Source organism: Macrosteles quadrilineatus, unplaced genomic scaffold (assembly GCF_028750875.1).
Source record: "Macrosteles quadrilineatus isolate MER2022 unplaced genomic scaffold, UCM_ALF_1.0 Scaffold_1__1_contigs__length_201487025, whole genome shotgun sequence".
In the NCBI taxonomy this organism is placed as follows: Eukaryota; Metazoa; Arthropoda; class Insecta; order Hemiptera; family Cicadellidae; genus Macrosteles; species Macrosteles quadrilineatus.
The window spans coordinates 29,982,590-29,998,445 of record NW_026542594.1 but is presented as its reverse complement, the minus strand read 5'-3'; the positions used below and the strand labels follow the sequence as shown (position 1 = coordinate 29,998,445).

Sequence of the window (15,856 nt, the reverse complement as noted above, 5' to 3'; positions counted from 1 at the left end):
AAAGATTTTAGAAAACTGTGATCTCAAGTGTTGTTATGTACCTAACACAATCACAAAGGATTGTTGTTGGGAACAGAAAAAAAGTTTCCAATAGAGTGAAATTGTGACAATGCTCAGCTTTCACTGGGTTTTAAACATATATACCTGAAAAATATTCATAGTTGCAAACAATGTACAGACAACATTTTATTTCATAATATTGGCAGGGAATTAACACTGACCTAATGAACATAAAGGGTCGTTGGTAAAAACACTTGGATTTTGCAACGTCAAAGCGTTTATACCCAGTTTCACAACAATTTCGCTACAACACCATAGTTCACAAACCATTCGGTCATGCACAAACCATCTTTCCACAGACACTCACTTCAAATAGTTTTACGTTTCATCTCGCTCCACATCAGCAAGTTGTGTAAGATTGTTTTATCTGTCATTGCCAACATAATAAAAACATTAAACATTGTGCTAATCTGCTAATAGCTATGACTGGTTAGTGGTTTATTAAGAATTGCATAGACACCTAAAATTTGTTAAAATGCCCATATATGGGAAACAAAAACTTCTGTTCAGTAATAATGGTTTATTTACCTCACAATCATTGTACAAGTACAGTATGTATATAGTTAATAAATAGTCTTAAGCTTAATTACAATCCTATTAATATCCCTTATTCTGATATCCCATGCTCCAAACTGATATACATATATACTGTACACTCTAATTTGTATACTCAAGTTTACTTAGATGTGTATTGCATTTTTGTTCAATAGTTACTACTTAATGCAAATTACTTTCGTTTCTTCCCATTACAAGTGTTACTTTAAAAACGAAAAGATTAATTGAAGACGAAATGGAAGTAGATTATATGTGAGAAACTTTAAACAATCAGTCAACTGATTAAGCTGCTTGAAACACTTGTGATCAGAAATGTTGTTTAATCAAGAGTTTTAGCTATAGCCTCCTAGCATTGACTATATATACCTACAGTCCATAGACACCTGATTTATTATAGGTATATATAGTCAATGCTCCTAGGCAGTGGCGTTGGTGTGTGACATGTGGCAACGTAGCACCCGCTGATCTAGTGCCATGAGGTATTAATAAACCTAATGATGTACAAGGCCCCGGCCACACGAGGCGAATTTAAGCCGCTCGGCTTATCTTCCTGCGAAGTTAAGCCGCACAAAGTGCCTAGCCACACGGGGCGGATGAACCGCTTCCTGTTGGGTTTTCCTAGTATGAGTACTCTATTAAAACATAGTTCAGTTCACTCTTTTTAGCCAAGGACGGGACACTTATGTTAGTTTGTGCATTAGAAGCGTGTGGTGATCTGGAACCAAATGTTAACAGAAATTATTGGGTTCATCCCTCCATTACGGAAAAACCATTTTTGTTTCAAACCTTTTAGGAGCACATGCGAAACCATAGTTCGGTGTTTTTTAAACATTGTTCAAACACCACACAACCGGTAACAAACACACAAAATACAAACTCAAAAACCACTGGAAATGTCCGAAGAACACAATACAATAAGCGCGGCTGCCACGCAGTCGAACCGTATTGTGTGGCCACTCTCATAAGACTGCTTGTGTCATCCCCTCCAACATCATCAAATATATTTTATTATAAAAATTTAGGCTTAACTACGCGCGGTCGAGGGACGACATGGCACGGCTCAACCGTACATGCCTCTAAACTTCGCCTCGTGTGGCCACTCTCTTTTTATTCAATGAGGTGTCGAACCCTGAGCGCGGCTTAAATTCGCCTCGTGAAGCCGGGGCTTTAATTTTACCTGTTAGTTTCAAGTCTTAGATTCAATTCAATTTGACAATTTGTCCTGTCAATTGATGTACTGACAATAAAAATTAATATATTAATGAATTATCAAGTAATACTAATACTTCACATTTTCTTTATGAATACTGTATCACACAATACACTATGAATCCCTGATACATACAATAAATGGTGAACTGCTTTGATAAGACCTTCTAGGGACCACGAGAGTCTGCAGTTGGCGTCAGCCAATCACAAGACAGGGCTAGTGCGACGTTGCCATTTCGCCTGTTGACAACACTAATTAAGATATACTAAACAATATTTTCAAATCAGCTGGTATAAAAACGCTAGTCCATTGACGATTCCTCACAAATAATACAGTGGTGGGAGTATTTGAGGAGAGCCTTACACCCCTCACCAAGTGAAGTCATCATTATTATTGAAAAACCTTCATAGAGACACTGCATAAGGAGAATAAGAAATTTGTTTTCCTTTTCAGGCATTGTTCAAATGCAATGGGCACCGTCAATACAATTAAATCAGGTATTCTAAGGAATGGAAAACCATGCAAACACAACGTGCAAAAATATTTGTTGTACAGCTCAAGAATCCGCCCCTTATAAATGCAATATAATTTTAAGTTTGTATCTCAAAGTATACTGTAAGATATCATGTACCTCTATATTTAACGAACAGGATAGGATGTTTTCACACATCTAGGTTCTTATCTTATATATTTCAAAAATTGAGTTCGTTTGGCTCTTCTACCCGACTGATTTTCATGATTGAGGTCTCAAATTGAAGGTATGCACACACAGATTTGCCATCAAGCATCTGCATATATTTATCTATAATCCCACTTGGCTTATACGTAAACAAAATTTGCTCTCCATGTATTTCTTATGGGAGTTAAATTTGGTTTCTCTTTTCCGAGTTTGTTTGGCTCTTCTACCCGACCGATTTTCATGATTGAGCTTTCAAATTGAAGGTGCATGCACAGATTTGTCATCAAGCGACGGCATATATTTACCTACTGTATTTCTCAACCAAAAAACATAATTTGATTCATTTTCGAATTCTTACTTCAATTTAAGATGTATTTCACCAGTTATATAACTATACAATCCTATATATTTTGCTCTAAGAACCTTCAGTGAAATACCGGCTTTCATTTAAGCTATCAGTTTTTCAAATCGGACGAGTTTTAAGCAAACGCAAGGTGAATAACAAACATTAAAATTATTTATCATAAAGTATTTCTATGTTAACAAAATAAATAGCTCCAGGATTGTTCAGGTTTTTTATATGTTTTAGACTCAAAATAATCAGTAAATTATGGGCTTTAATTTGAGCTATTGATCGTTTGAATCAGTTAAGCTCGAGATACTGTTTTACTCAATAAAAATCATGAATTTGATTATTTATCGGATATTATATTTATTTTATCGTTGCGGCGCAGCATGGGTCCTCTAGTATCTATGATTTCCCACAGAAATAGGATTATTATGTACAAGAATAGGGATCAGCTAGCTTACCTGGTAGATAGAGTCCAGATTAGCCTTGATTACATATAAAACACATGACACAACACAGAAAAACTTAATATTTCGTCCCAGTTAATATTAAGTAAAGTTTAAGTATGTATTAAGTAATCAATTATATTATAGTATCAAACAAGTAATTAAAGGGATGTGTTTTATGTGTAATCAAGGCTAATCTGGACTCTATCTACCAGGTAAGCTAGCTGATCCCTATCCTCGTACATAATAATCCTAATCAGCCAATTGGCCTTTCCTTAACTCCTTCCCACAGAAATAGTATCTGTTTACTGACTGATCCAGACGACGTGGTCGACGTGGACATGTTGGACATGGATAGTTTATATGGCTATTATCAGAAGCAGTATGGTTACGTCATTTGGCTTCCCCCACTACAGTAGTATTTGAGAGGAATCGTCGGTCGACTAGCGTTTCCTAGATTTGGCAACAGCGCGTGGTCCTCATTGGTTCCTTCAAAGGCTTGTGGTAAATAGGCTCCTCCTTCAACTGCAGACTCTCGTTGTTCCTAGTGTGATCAACAAATGACTGATCAGTGATCACAACAGTCTCTTTCATCAAGATCAGATGATTATTGTTGTACATATTTGATCATTAACCACAAAGAGTGGGTACTCATTATTCTGTTGGTATACAAGTAAAGTGTTACTGGTTTGGTTTGAGATGGTAACCTTCTTTAAATGCCTTTGCCAAGGTCATTGACTAGAAACAAAATATAGGTTCCTTAATGATATGTAAATATTTTTTTTTTTTGAACGACTGTGTATAAACTAGTGATTGTACTATGTTATTGTAACCTAACCAATAAGAATAGCTATACTATACCACAACATAAGAAAGAAAATTGTATAGACTGCTCAAAAACTATCACAAGTCAATACACAGTAAAAATACATACCATTTGTAACCATGGTACAGTTAGTAATTGGACAGATAAAACCAACTACATAAATGTTTCTTGTCAACAATAACATACTTGCCTTGTAATCATACTGTATAGGGGTTTCCTAAATAAAAGGAGCAGTTTCGAATGCTTATACAAAGATGACCAGGTGAGATAGGAAAATGAGATTGTATCACTGAATTCTATGGCTCAATTAGTTTTGTCACACTGTCTTGGGAAACAGCTGTCCTTGTTGTTGTTGACGTTTGCAGTTACTAAAAAAATCATTAATTTTTATCTAAAAACTTGTTTTCTGATCAAGACGAAGTGGCACTTTGCTGCACACAAGAGAAATGTTTACACAAGAGCTGTAGGCGAGTGTGGAAAGTTTCTCGAGTACAGTAAAGGCAGTTTGCACTCCCGTTGCACATTATAATTTTCCTATAGTGTATAAAGCATATAAATGATTAGTATTTCAATCACTTTACAGCACATTTTTAGGGTAGGTTAAATTCAAACATTGAACGAAATGAGGACGCTGCACCAGCTGTTCTAGAATACTCTTACAATTTGTACAACACATAGTATGACTTGGTTAGAATGTATAGAAATCTGTTATTGTCACCAGCTCGATTTAATTTAAAAAACTGGCAATAACTTAAACACGGGTATAGTGTAGCTAGTTCTATCCATGGCCAAAGAGTAAGTAGGTAGCTTATGGTGTAATGGTCTTACATAAGTTTCTTTATGGTTTATGTATAATACTTCTTGTATTCACATTACAGCTTATCTATGACTTATCTGTGACTAGTAGATGGGTTGTGTGTGGTATATCTCAAAGCACGGTACAAGGCACAATCCCACATTGCAGGGGCCGCACATGAAGCGTGACTCTTTGCGCCTCTGCTGCTGTAGGGATGTCTTGCCACACACTATACACTGCCGCTGAGGGTTCTTCTTGTTCACTGACGCAGAGGTGACGTACTGTGGGAAGTGTCGACCCATCAGACGGAAAGGTGAATCCGCTCGCCTACGACGTCCCGCTCGGTAGTTACCAGGCGTTGTAATATACTGTTTTGGCTGGTCAAGAAATAAGCGGATATCTGCAATTGAAATAGTCTATCCTGTCATTAATTATTAGCTTAAATTTTTCTCAGTGAATATTTAACCTCTACAGCTGCGACGAAACAAAATTTACAAAATACGGGTAGTCATCGCAGTAATAAATTTCAATTTATCACTATTTTAAACAGGATCAAGAAAATTTTTCAAAACAAAAAATGTTTGTGTTGGCATTGTTATACATAACTAGCTAACTTTCCAAAAGTTGCTGTTTTATTCCGTCCATCCATTCCATTCTCTATTGTAAATTTCACTGTTAACATTCCGTCCTATATCTTTTTCTCAGTACAGCATCCAACGATTCTTAGAATGGTAGACACCCTCTCATTTGGATCTGATTAGTTCATGCAAAATGTCTATGAGCGTAATTTTGAGAACCCCACAGATACTTTTGTGAAAGAATGTTGTAAATTTTTAACCGATTGTGTATTTGGCCTCTGGGGACATCAAAACCAAAATGTAAATCGTTCGCGGGCCGAGGTCTTACCATGAGACGAGCCAGAAATTGTTCAAGGAAAGATGAATTTGTCTGTCCTCTATGTAAATATCGCAACGGAAATAAATTTAGATGAAACTGCGCTGTACAAAAGGTAAAGTAAAATCATACATTAAAACATACACTGATACAATAATTGTTGATTTTAAATGGCTTTTAACTCGACACTTTGACTTAGGTACTTTGACTTAAGGTACTTTTAACACTTACTGCAATGTTATAAAAAAAATGCTATAACTTTAGAAAAAAACATTAAATTTACAGTAATGAAATTTGTAATACTATAAATTATTACTCTTTTATCCCTCTTTTACTTAGAAATATTGTTAAAAATTAGTAAAATATTTATTTTACGTGGTTTAATATTTTATGCAAAAATATAAATAAATGTTTTTTATTGATTTTTTGAATTGATTTAAAACTCAAAAAATTAATTGGACCCTGAACACTTTGTATTTGTGTTAGCTATTTATTTCTGTGTAAGAAAACAAAATATTAGCCAAGTGAAAGTTTTTTTTTTAAGTTTTATATTATTATTACAGTTGCCCGTAAAATACCTGTGTAGTGAAACTTAGCTAACTTATCCTTTACAATTAATTTGAAAGTCTTAGTTTTGCACATTTTTACCACAGATATGTTATAAATAAAATAAATATCACTGAAAATAATGGTAACAGTGAAGTAAATCGTATAAGCACCGGTAGCAAACAAAGTACAACCACAACATGCGTTGTTACTAAGCAGCAGCAGACGGCCGGTGAGTGTGGCGATTGATCAGCTGTCTCTTTCATTGTTCTCGTTTCCAAGTGAAAATAACACACTATGACCAATTTTCTTTTCAAAAGTGATTGGTTTAGATAATGTTAGGGAAACATAATTGTGAATTGTATTTTGACCCGGTCAACGCTGGGTTTCACTGCTAGTATTAAATCATTTTATTGTTATAAACGTTCTAATATTTGAGTAATGAAGTTGTTATTAAATACGAGTGTACAAATTGAATCCTTATGATGACCAAGTTTAGAGTTAAATGTTCTAGGTTAAATATCAGTGTTAAATATCGCCCCCCCCCCCCCCCCTATTAAGGCAGCGTAACACTATGCCTTACCCCCTAACCCGTGCGTTACGTAATACGTATGGCCCCTATCAGCTTGTGTGGGAACAGTGTTAAAAACAATAATAATGACGCAAAAAAATTTCAGCAGTTTCAAAAATAAAACTGACAAAATCTTAAAATCTTCAATTTAAAAACTTTTGAATCTCGAAACTCGGTGATCGAATCTCAAAACAGAAACTTTTCCAAAGTTTTGATGGTTTTGAGATTTGAGATTCGATTTTGACACATCGCTAGTGGGTTCCTATAACAATTATTCTCTTTGTTTCAATTTAACTGGTTTGAAATGTTTTACTAATCAAAGTGATGCAAGACGTTCAACCAATCAGTGCATCGGCGTGCCCAAAACGCATTTAAAAATTGTGAGTAGACGAAAGAATCTATGACACAAACATGTACCAAAAACTTTATAAAATTGATGTAAGATCTAAGGTCACTCTATTCTATTATTGTAGTCTACTTAATTGTTTGGTTTCTTTGGAACAAAAAAAATCCATATAAAACATGTTAACAAATACTATTCAATGCTATCAAAACATATCAGTTTATCATGGAAATAAATAACAAGGGTTGTAATTTTTGTGATTGTTTATTACTTAAAACTTACAAAACATAATGAGATATTTTAGATGACTGTTTGTCTGTGACATACTTAGTTCAAATTGTTGATTGTTAATGTAAATTGATACATTGATGATATAGAAAACCAAAACGTCAGCATGTCATAATAAATTGTAATAGCATACAATAGTAGAATGAAAAAGGATTGAGGTATGATTCTGATTTTAATCATTGATATATCAGGCATGTCCAAACTTTAATAACAAGAGCAAGGATTAGTCAAGACCTTCGGTGGCAAAACATAAAAATAAATATAAAGCAAACAGGAACCACTCAATCTGTGATGCATATGGGAGGTTTAATATTCAACATCTATGTACAGCATAAATATTGTTCAATCTTGTAGAAATTCAATTGCACTATGTCCTATCTATAAACTATTATAAATTAGGCTATTCGTCTGTATTTCTACCAAACAATAAAAAAACATATAAAATACGACAAATAATATAAAAATGTTTAAAAACATTATACAGTGGTATATCAAAACTTAAAATTAAAGTATAACTACAATGCTATGTAAAAGACAACAACTAAAGTGAAGGACTAAGAGTTGTTTGCAAAATGTATGTTGAACCTTGATATAAAGATGATTTTTCATAAATCTCCTAGAACCGGCCATAATATTCAATGGAATTCACATCTATATTTTTTAAGAAAAAGTCTGGTTGAAACATCAGTGAGAGGAACATTATTATGAACTGTAGCAAAATAAATTTACCTCTATATAACATTTTAAAAGTAAAAGCTATAATATAGCAAAATGTAACTCTAATAGAAAAACAGTACATTTTCTTATCGGAACCTGATTCATCTCTCTGTAATTCAGACTGAGAAACTTCAATTAGTCATCTTTGTTTTCTATTCTTCATACAGTTAGTTTACCTATGTATTTTAGGATGGTTAACTTTAGTAGCATTACAGATGATAATTATTATTGTTTTATTGTGCACCTCTATACAGCAATATAACCACTCAAAATATTCAATCGAGTTAATCTCATTTTAACAAATTTTTGGTTAGAACTTATTGTTTAGTCCCCTCAAATTCCTTATGTCAAGGCTTTGACTATTAATATAACTTCAGTATCCAATATTCAATGGTAAAGGTTTGGCTCAAATATATAAATTTAATACTTGAGTTTGAAAATATTTTGATTTCTGCTTAGATTCTTATCATAGAAAGTTTATAAAACATAGTGTCACCTACATCCTAGTACGGTATCTACTTTATCAGACTATATCAATACATGGCATCCTAATACATTAGTTTTAGTATAATGACATTAAGCAATATTTGACAATACTGTTATACAGCAAATTACAATGCTCGATGACCGTATTAATAACAAGGATTGTATAATAATGTGTTTCATTCAATGGCAAATAAAGCCATTCTATTGCTAAAGCTATAGTAATTGCACAATACTAAAGTACACTTATAACCCTAAATTAGGAACTTTTGATTCAGTCAAATTCTTAACCCCCTCAACAATTCTGCTTACATCTGAAAACCCAAAATTATTCTGAGTTGCCATAGAGTCCGTCATGCAAGAACGTTTGGTATTGGTGGTAGCTTTACGGTCATGAAAACCTTCCGGTGCTTCAGATTTGGAGGTGAATACCGGCACAGAGTTATTGACAGCATTAGCATATTTGTACCTACGGTCATTTTGATTCGGTAGATTGATTTCGTGGTAGCTCATGACGTGGCGGCGTAGATAGAGTTTGTTTTTGAAAGGCTTGTAACATAGAGGGCAAGTAATACATTCAGGGTAATGTATCAACCGAATGTGTTGACGCAAGTTGGAGATGTTGCTGTAGATGCGACCACACTCGGGGCAAGGACGGGGATCCAGAGAATGGGGCTTGCAGGGGTCACTGACTTGGGGAGTGGGGACGGGGACAACGGGGAGGACCGATCCTTGTGATTTGCACTTGTCACCCACATCTGTAACATACACCGAGTGTTTAACAATTATCGTCAGAATCAATATTATACAGATTTTTTAAATACGGTACCATAGTGGAAGTTTAAGCTTTGTACTTTTCATATCAGAAAATGGTTTTTGTGTGTTGAATAGGACGAGAATGCCATTTACAGTATTGGCCGACTTGATAGTGTTGTTTCAAGAGGTGGGTGACAGTGCAGAGTGCAGACAGCATTCTCTTGCCTTGACATGCAAAAGTGTTACAACTCACCTTGCATCTGTTCCTGAGAGGCCTCGTGTAGTTGTGAGATCTGCGCTGAGATACTTGCTGCAGCATCAAACGTTCCTACAAAACAAACAAAGTTATCAGAACCTTGATGAAAATAATTTATTTGACTCTTTAGAAGTTCAAGAATGATTTTTAACTCATGGCATATCAAAGTAGTGTGAAACACCAAACCTGTTGGTCGACAGGCAAGTGTTTTTTTTTCATTGTAAACAGTTTACATGGTAAACCAATTGGTTTCAACTGGTCCTTGAACAGGGTGTTAAAAAAAGGCGGAATGTCCTTATTTACGTTGTGATTCCTTAAGTCAAGATAAGGAGAAAATCGAGGGAAAAACTTTTTCCAAAATCGCTTAACCAGATATCCGCTTTTATATATTTTTTACACAAACATTTATATCTTTAGATGATCGTACAAACCAATCTTTATGAAACTTGGTATGTGTGTTAAGATGAAAGATACCTATGTTAGAAACAATTTTTAGCATTTTAAACTTCCTATCAAACGACATAAATTTCAAAAATATCAAATAAAAAATAACTGAAATAACACAATTTTTTTGTTGTAAAATGAGGTAAAATAAGGATAACGAGCCAGAACGAGCCAGGTTGCACCTAATTTTCCCTGATTTTACAAATAAAAATTGCAATATTTCAGTTATTTTAATTTTATTCTATATTTTTGAAATTGGTTTCGTTTGATAGATAATTTCAATTGCTTAAGAAAAGTGTTCTTGACATTTCCCATGAAATCAGCCATCTTTTACTAATTTAAGTTATGAACAAAATTTAAATTTCCGCCATTTAGAAATTTTGAATTGTATTACGATTTATTATTTTTTTACAAGGGTCTCTTCGACCTTCTTATACATACCAAGTTTCATGAGTATCGGTTAGAACTATCCAAAGATAAAAATGTTTATGAAAAAAAAAGCGGATATCTGGTTCACAAAGCGATACTGGAAAAAGTTTTAATCTTGATTTTTTCCTTATTTTGACCTAAGAAACCACTACGTAAATTATGTCCCCACCTTTTTTGAACAACCTGTAGATGGGATATACATTTCAGTATGGACAAGTCAATGAGGTTTGTAATGGATATTTATTATTTACTAACCAACAACTTTACGAACAGTAACTATATCTTATATAGTAAATAGTCTCAAAATCAAATTTATTCATGATTTAATTGTTATTTACTAAAACGGGCTAACATTTTTTCTTTAACTCTTGAGAGGAGTCTTTCTTCCGGCGATACTGATTCTTGATATCATATATTCTTGGACATCGATACCCATGCCACTCAACATGTCTGTGCAGATCGCTGGATCAAAAATGTACGCTCGATGACCACGAAAACGTTTCCATAGTCACGGAAGACGATGATCTACACGACCAGGTGTTCATTTTTCCGAGACCGTAATAGACAAAGATGATGATAATAATGATCCAGTGACCGCAGGTGATATTCTGAGGTTTTGCTGCGATCGTGGAATACGTGATGATTTTTCTGTGACCAATGGAGAAATTTAGGATTTTGTAGCGACTGTGGATGATTTTATATCTACACAGCTGCGGGAGATGTTTATGATTTTGCCGCTATCGCAAGAGACAATAGTGATGTTTCCATCACTACAGGAGATGTTCAATATTTTCCTGCCATCGGAAGTCAATGATGATGTATCTGTTACCAGTGCGGGAAATTCAGGATTCTGCTGCAATGGCGGAAGACATTGATGATGTTTCTGTGACCTAAGAAGATATTCATAATTTTGCAGCAATCATGGAAGATGTTTCCAAAACCGCAGGAAAAGATCTCAATATTACCTCGAGCTTGGCTTGATAACAAATCTTAGGCTGGTAAACCTCTAGTTATACTACAATTTTTGTTTTGACATTTGTTTGTTAAGATTTTCGTTTACATTTGATATGGTATTTATTTAATGTGTTTGGAAGGTCTTTGATATGAATTGCCTAGTTAGAATTTTTCATTACTTCTTTACATTTTTATTTACTTCAAAAACACCCAATTATCTCAAAACTACTTCGGACAAAGACAGGGGTTAGAGTAGTATAATTGATCCAACTTTGATCAATTTTTAAAATGGCTTCGGTATCAAAATTTGATAGATTGTGGAATCAGGACATTTTTATTTACAATACAAGTCTATGACTTCATTACCTGGACAGAAACTCTGTGAGTCACATCTCGTGTTTTGAAATCAAAGTCACCAGTAGAGGGTTAAACCAACCATAAGAGTTTCCATTTAAATTGTACATACACTGATATCATAATTATAGTTTTTGAAAAATTGTATTTGGCACTCAAGTATTATATTTTATGATTTAAAGTAGTGTAGAAAAAAACTAGTTCAAAGCTTTGATGATTAAGTTCGTTTTCTGGAAATTATATCCAACCAAAAAACTACCGGATATAATATTAAGAAAAATATATACCATTTAGACAGAAGGTAGAGAGAATTGTTTCCTGACCTACCTTGCATTGTATACCCGCGGCTGGCCCCAACAGGGTGGTCTAACATTGAGTTGTGGGAAGTGGTAGGTTGGATCTCGCCATCACTATAGTAATCCATAGGTTCCATTTTTGTCTAAAAAATAAGCAACACTGTAACTAGATAGAATAATCAGTTTACAAATAGACAGCTACTTTAGATAGTCATTGTGTTTAAGAACAAAATGACAAGTTAGTTACTTTGTGAGTTTTCAGATCCCTACAGAATCATAGTACCTTTAAAATCAACAGATTTGCCTACATATCTCAAAAAGTTTTACCACCTATATCTTATATTTTTACAAATTCAATTTACAATCTCTGCTTAGTGAATAAATTATCAAGGTTCAGAGAAATTCATCGAGACCTTAGTTTGGATTTTAACACCTATATACGTAAATAGTTCTTCTTCCAATAAAACTTCTGGATCCACTTCACGTTCGCTCTGACATGCACCACCGGTGGTACACAAGTAGAATTTCGGTAAATAGTAAAAAGTAAATGAATGTACTACTACAAACTTCCAAAAAAAAACAAAATTAATCTATTGTAGCCTACATTCAGTGGTACTGTTTTCGTAACAAAATGAGAAATGAATTATGCTAATAAAACCTGGTATTACGTGGTACATGTCAACCTGCCATTGTTTCTGACATAACCACTGGTCGATGCGCCCCACCAGTGGTCATGCCCAGTAGGCCTACTGCCTAAAACAGCGCATCTTGAAATTCTAATGATGTGTGCTTGAGTATCAACTACTAGCGACAACATGGCAGAAAACTAGCTAGTTGTGATGGTTGTGCCGCTAGAGCGCACAAGACAACTTCGGGTACCGCTCCTTCAGAAACTGACGATTCATAAAACCAAGGTGTTTAGTTATGTTTTGGGGTTTAATAAACCAGATTTTTATTTGATTTGAAAGAATTTTTAGTTTTTATTTTATATTAAAAACAGTTTCATGATGTAATAACTTAAACAAAACTAGGGATGGACAGGTCCCGAAATTTCGGGAATTTTTTGGGGATGGTTGTGGATGGTTTGTGTGAAGTTTGGTGCAGATCCGTCAAAAGGGCTCCGCCCCAGTGGCTCTGGAGTTTCCCATGTTAACCTTATGAGTACTCATATTTACTCACTCACTCACTCACTCCCATGGCCATTTATGCCCAAGGCGGGATTTGGCCGCACCAACAACTGCTTTCCATCTCTCTCGATCTTCTGCCTCTTCCACTTCTGCCCCCATATTTAAATGGAATTAATGAATCTTAACAGCTGTTTCAATTAAACAAGTTGGTTCTGTTCTATGATGTTCAATAGAATTAAAGTTACAAGGATTACCAACAGGGTGCAGCACTATTATTTTTTTTTTATTTATGACAACAGCTAATTTGCAACCAAAAGGTGAGTGAGCGTAGCAAACAAACTTCAACCTGGAGGCGAGTTAGCGTAGCGAACGAGCTAACCTTAAGGCAACCTAAAGGTGAGTGAGCATAGCAAACGAACTTCAACCAGGACGGGATTGAGCCATACGAACGAGCTCACTTATGAAGTTAAACGGGGCAAAGCCCGCGGGTACCTAGCTAGTTAATTAAATAAAAACACCTTTATTTAGCAAGCAACTTTTTTTTTAGTTTTAATATTTAAAACTTTTTAAATTAAAATATTTTTTTTAAATCTCGTCTTGAAAAAATCTTGACCAAAATAGAATCTCGTCTCGCAGAACGAGATTTAAAATTTCCCGAAAATTAGAGACTCGTCCAACCCTAATCATGTCAACTGTCAATATTGGCTTCGTCAACTGGGAAATGGAACCATAAAACCATAACATATTACTTAATGTGGCTAATAAAACTGATCGTTTTGTAGTCCTTATTTACTTTTCTAAAGTTTCATCTTCCATCAGTTGGTCGTTTAGTAACACATAAAGGACAAACATTGGATTTCATATATATAGATAACTAGTGATGGGCGGATCCAAGAAAATGTTGGTACCGGATCCGGATCTTGAAAAATTCGGATCCGGACCTTTGGATCCGGATCCAGATACACACTGTCATAAGGGCAGGTTAAAAAAACGTAATTAACAGAATGCCAATTTAAATCATACTGTTAAAAATTAAATTGGTAATGTTTAATGGTTAATATATCTTCTATATAGAGTAATCTCCAGTTGAGCCCATAATCCCTCATTTTTTGGGCACACTAACAATTTTCAAAATCATAAAATCAAATAGCACTAAGTTTGCACGACCACCAAAAGAGTATCTGTGTATATTTTACTATAGTTCGATCTTGAGTATGCTATATTGTGGTTTTTGCATGCAGCATCCAATTTATTTATGCCTGGATCACATCTTGTTTATCTCTTCCTTAAATTCGATCCAGGTCCACAGTACTGATAGCCGGGTATGTGAAGTTCTGCAAGTAAAATACCCCGTGTCTGTGTACAAGAAGTCTATACTGTGTTCTAACTTAGAAAAATATTAGATGGGGGAGTCTTGACTTTTTATTCACCCTGTATAGCCTATACAGAGATAATCTTCTTGTACACAGACACAGCGTATTTTATAGTGATGGACAAGACCCAAAACTTTGAGATTTTTTTATCACGAAGCATCGGGCGGGATTGAAATACTAACGGGATATTTTCGAGACGAGATTATAGGCAGTTAGCTTATCATCCAGGTACAAAACTAAAAACTAGAGGTGTGCAGATATCCGAAAAATCGGGTCGGATTCGGTTTGGAAAGATACATGCCATTGCCATATATTTTATATGCATCAAGAGACAAACACTGAGACATGGACTTGCCATATAAATTATTTGCATCTCGAGTAATTGCACCTCCTCCTTAGCACATGGAACTACATTACAACTCAAGACCAACCTACTAACCTCTATGAGCGCTGTTGTAGGTACATCATTATATGAGGTAGATTCTCTGAGTCGTTTGGAGGGGAGACTTGTCTCTCCCTCTCCCTCCTCATCCAGAGCCTGATCCGGGGAACTCCCCCGGGACTCCATGTCCGGACTATCACCCAGCGAGGGCCCTGGCCTCAGCTCTTCGGACCTATCTTCTGAGGTTTGAGGTAGCTGCAAAAATAGTGATTAACAGAAAATTAACACTAGGGTTGCTTTCAGAGAGGTGAAAGCCAGTTGAGCGGAACAAACGTGATTTGATATTTGTATAAAAGTAACTAAATGTAAAAAATCAATAGATGCTGGTTTTATTGATTAAAATTATAATAATTCAGACTTGTTTTTACTACATCTTGTTATTCAGATACCTCTTCCAAAAGTGCATTATAGTAGTTTTGACCAGGAAAATATTATCAGTTTATTTGGTGCAACACAAATAAACAACTCGATCACCTACCTATAACCATAGATAAAACATACTCGCTATAACCTACACTTTACCTCCCAAATCTAACCTTATTTCAAAACATGTAGTCACGAATACTCATAACCCCCGACCTACCTTCCCCACATGCCTAAATTAGACCAGTGTTCAATCTGCGTTTTATTAATAAGTGTAATAACTTACTGCACCGTCGATG

General features: G+C 34.9%; 1 protein-coding gene across 4 annotated transcripts in view; it reads right to left on the bottom strand.

Moving 5' to 3' along the window:
- The window catches only part of LOC129005958 (protein bric-a-brac 2-like), a 32,442-nt gene that overhangs the window by 6,620 nt on the left and 9,966 nt on the right, over nucleotides 1-15,856 (bottom strand). For 2 of the 4 annotated variants that reach the window (XM_054435019.1, XM_054435011.1), the window contains exons 4-7: nucleotides 15,192-15,389; nucleotides 12,284-12,395; nucleotides 9,773-9,847; nucleotides 7,538-9,521 (exon numbers count right to left, since the gene is read on the bottom strand). In XM_054435019.1, coding sequence (XP_054290994.1) covers nucleotides 9,010-9,521; nucleotides 9,773-9,847; nucleotides 12,284-12,395; nucleotides 15,192-15,389 — 897 coding nt within the window. In that variant the 3' untranslated portion in view covers nucleotides 7,538-9,009. Of the gene's footprint in view, nucleotides 1-575; nucleotides 5,322-7,537; nucleotides 9,522-9,772; nucleotides 9,848-12,283; nucleotides 12,396-15,191; nucleotides 15,390-15,856 lie in introns of those variants that run through there. The other 2 variants (XM_054435037.1, XM_054435028.1) reach the window with 2 other exon arrangements.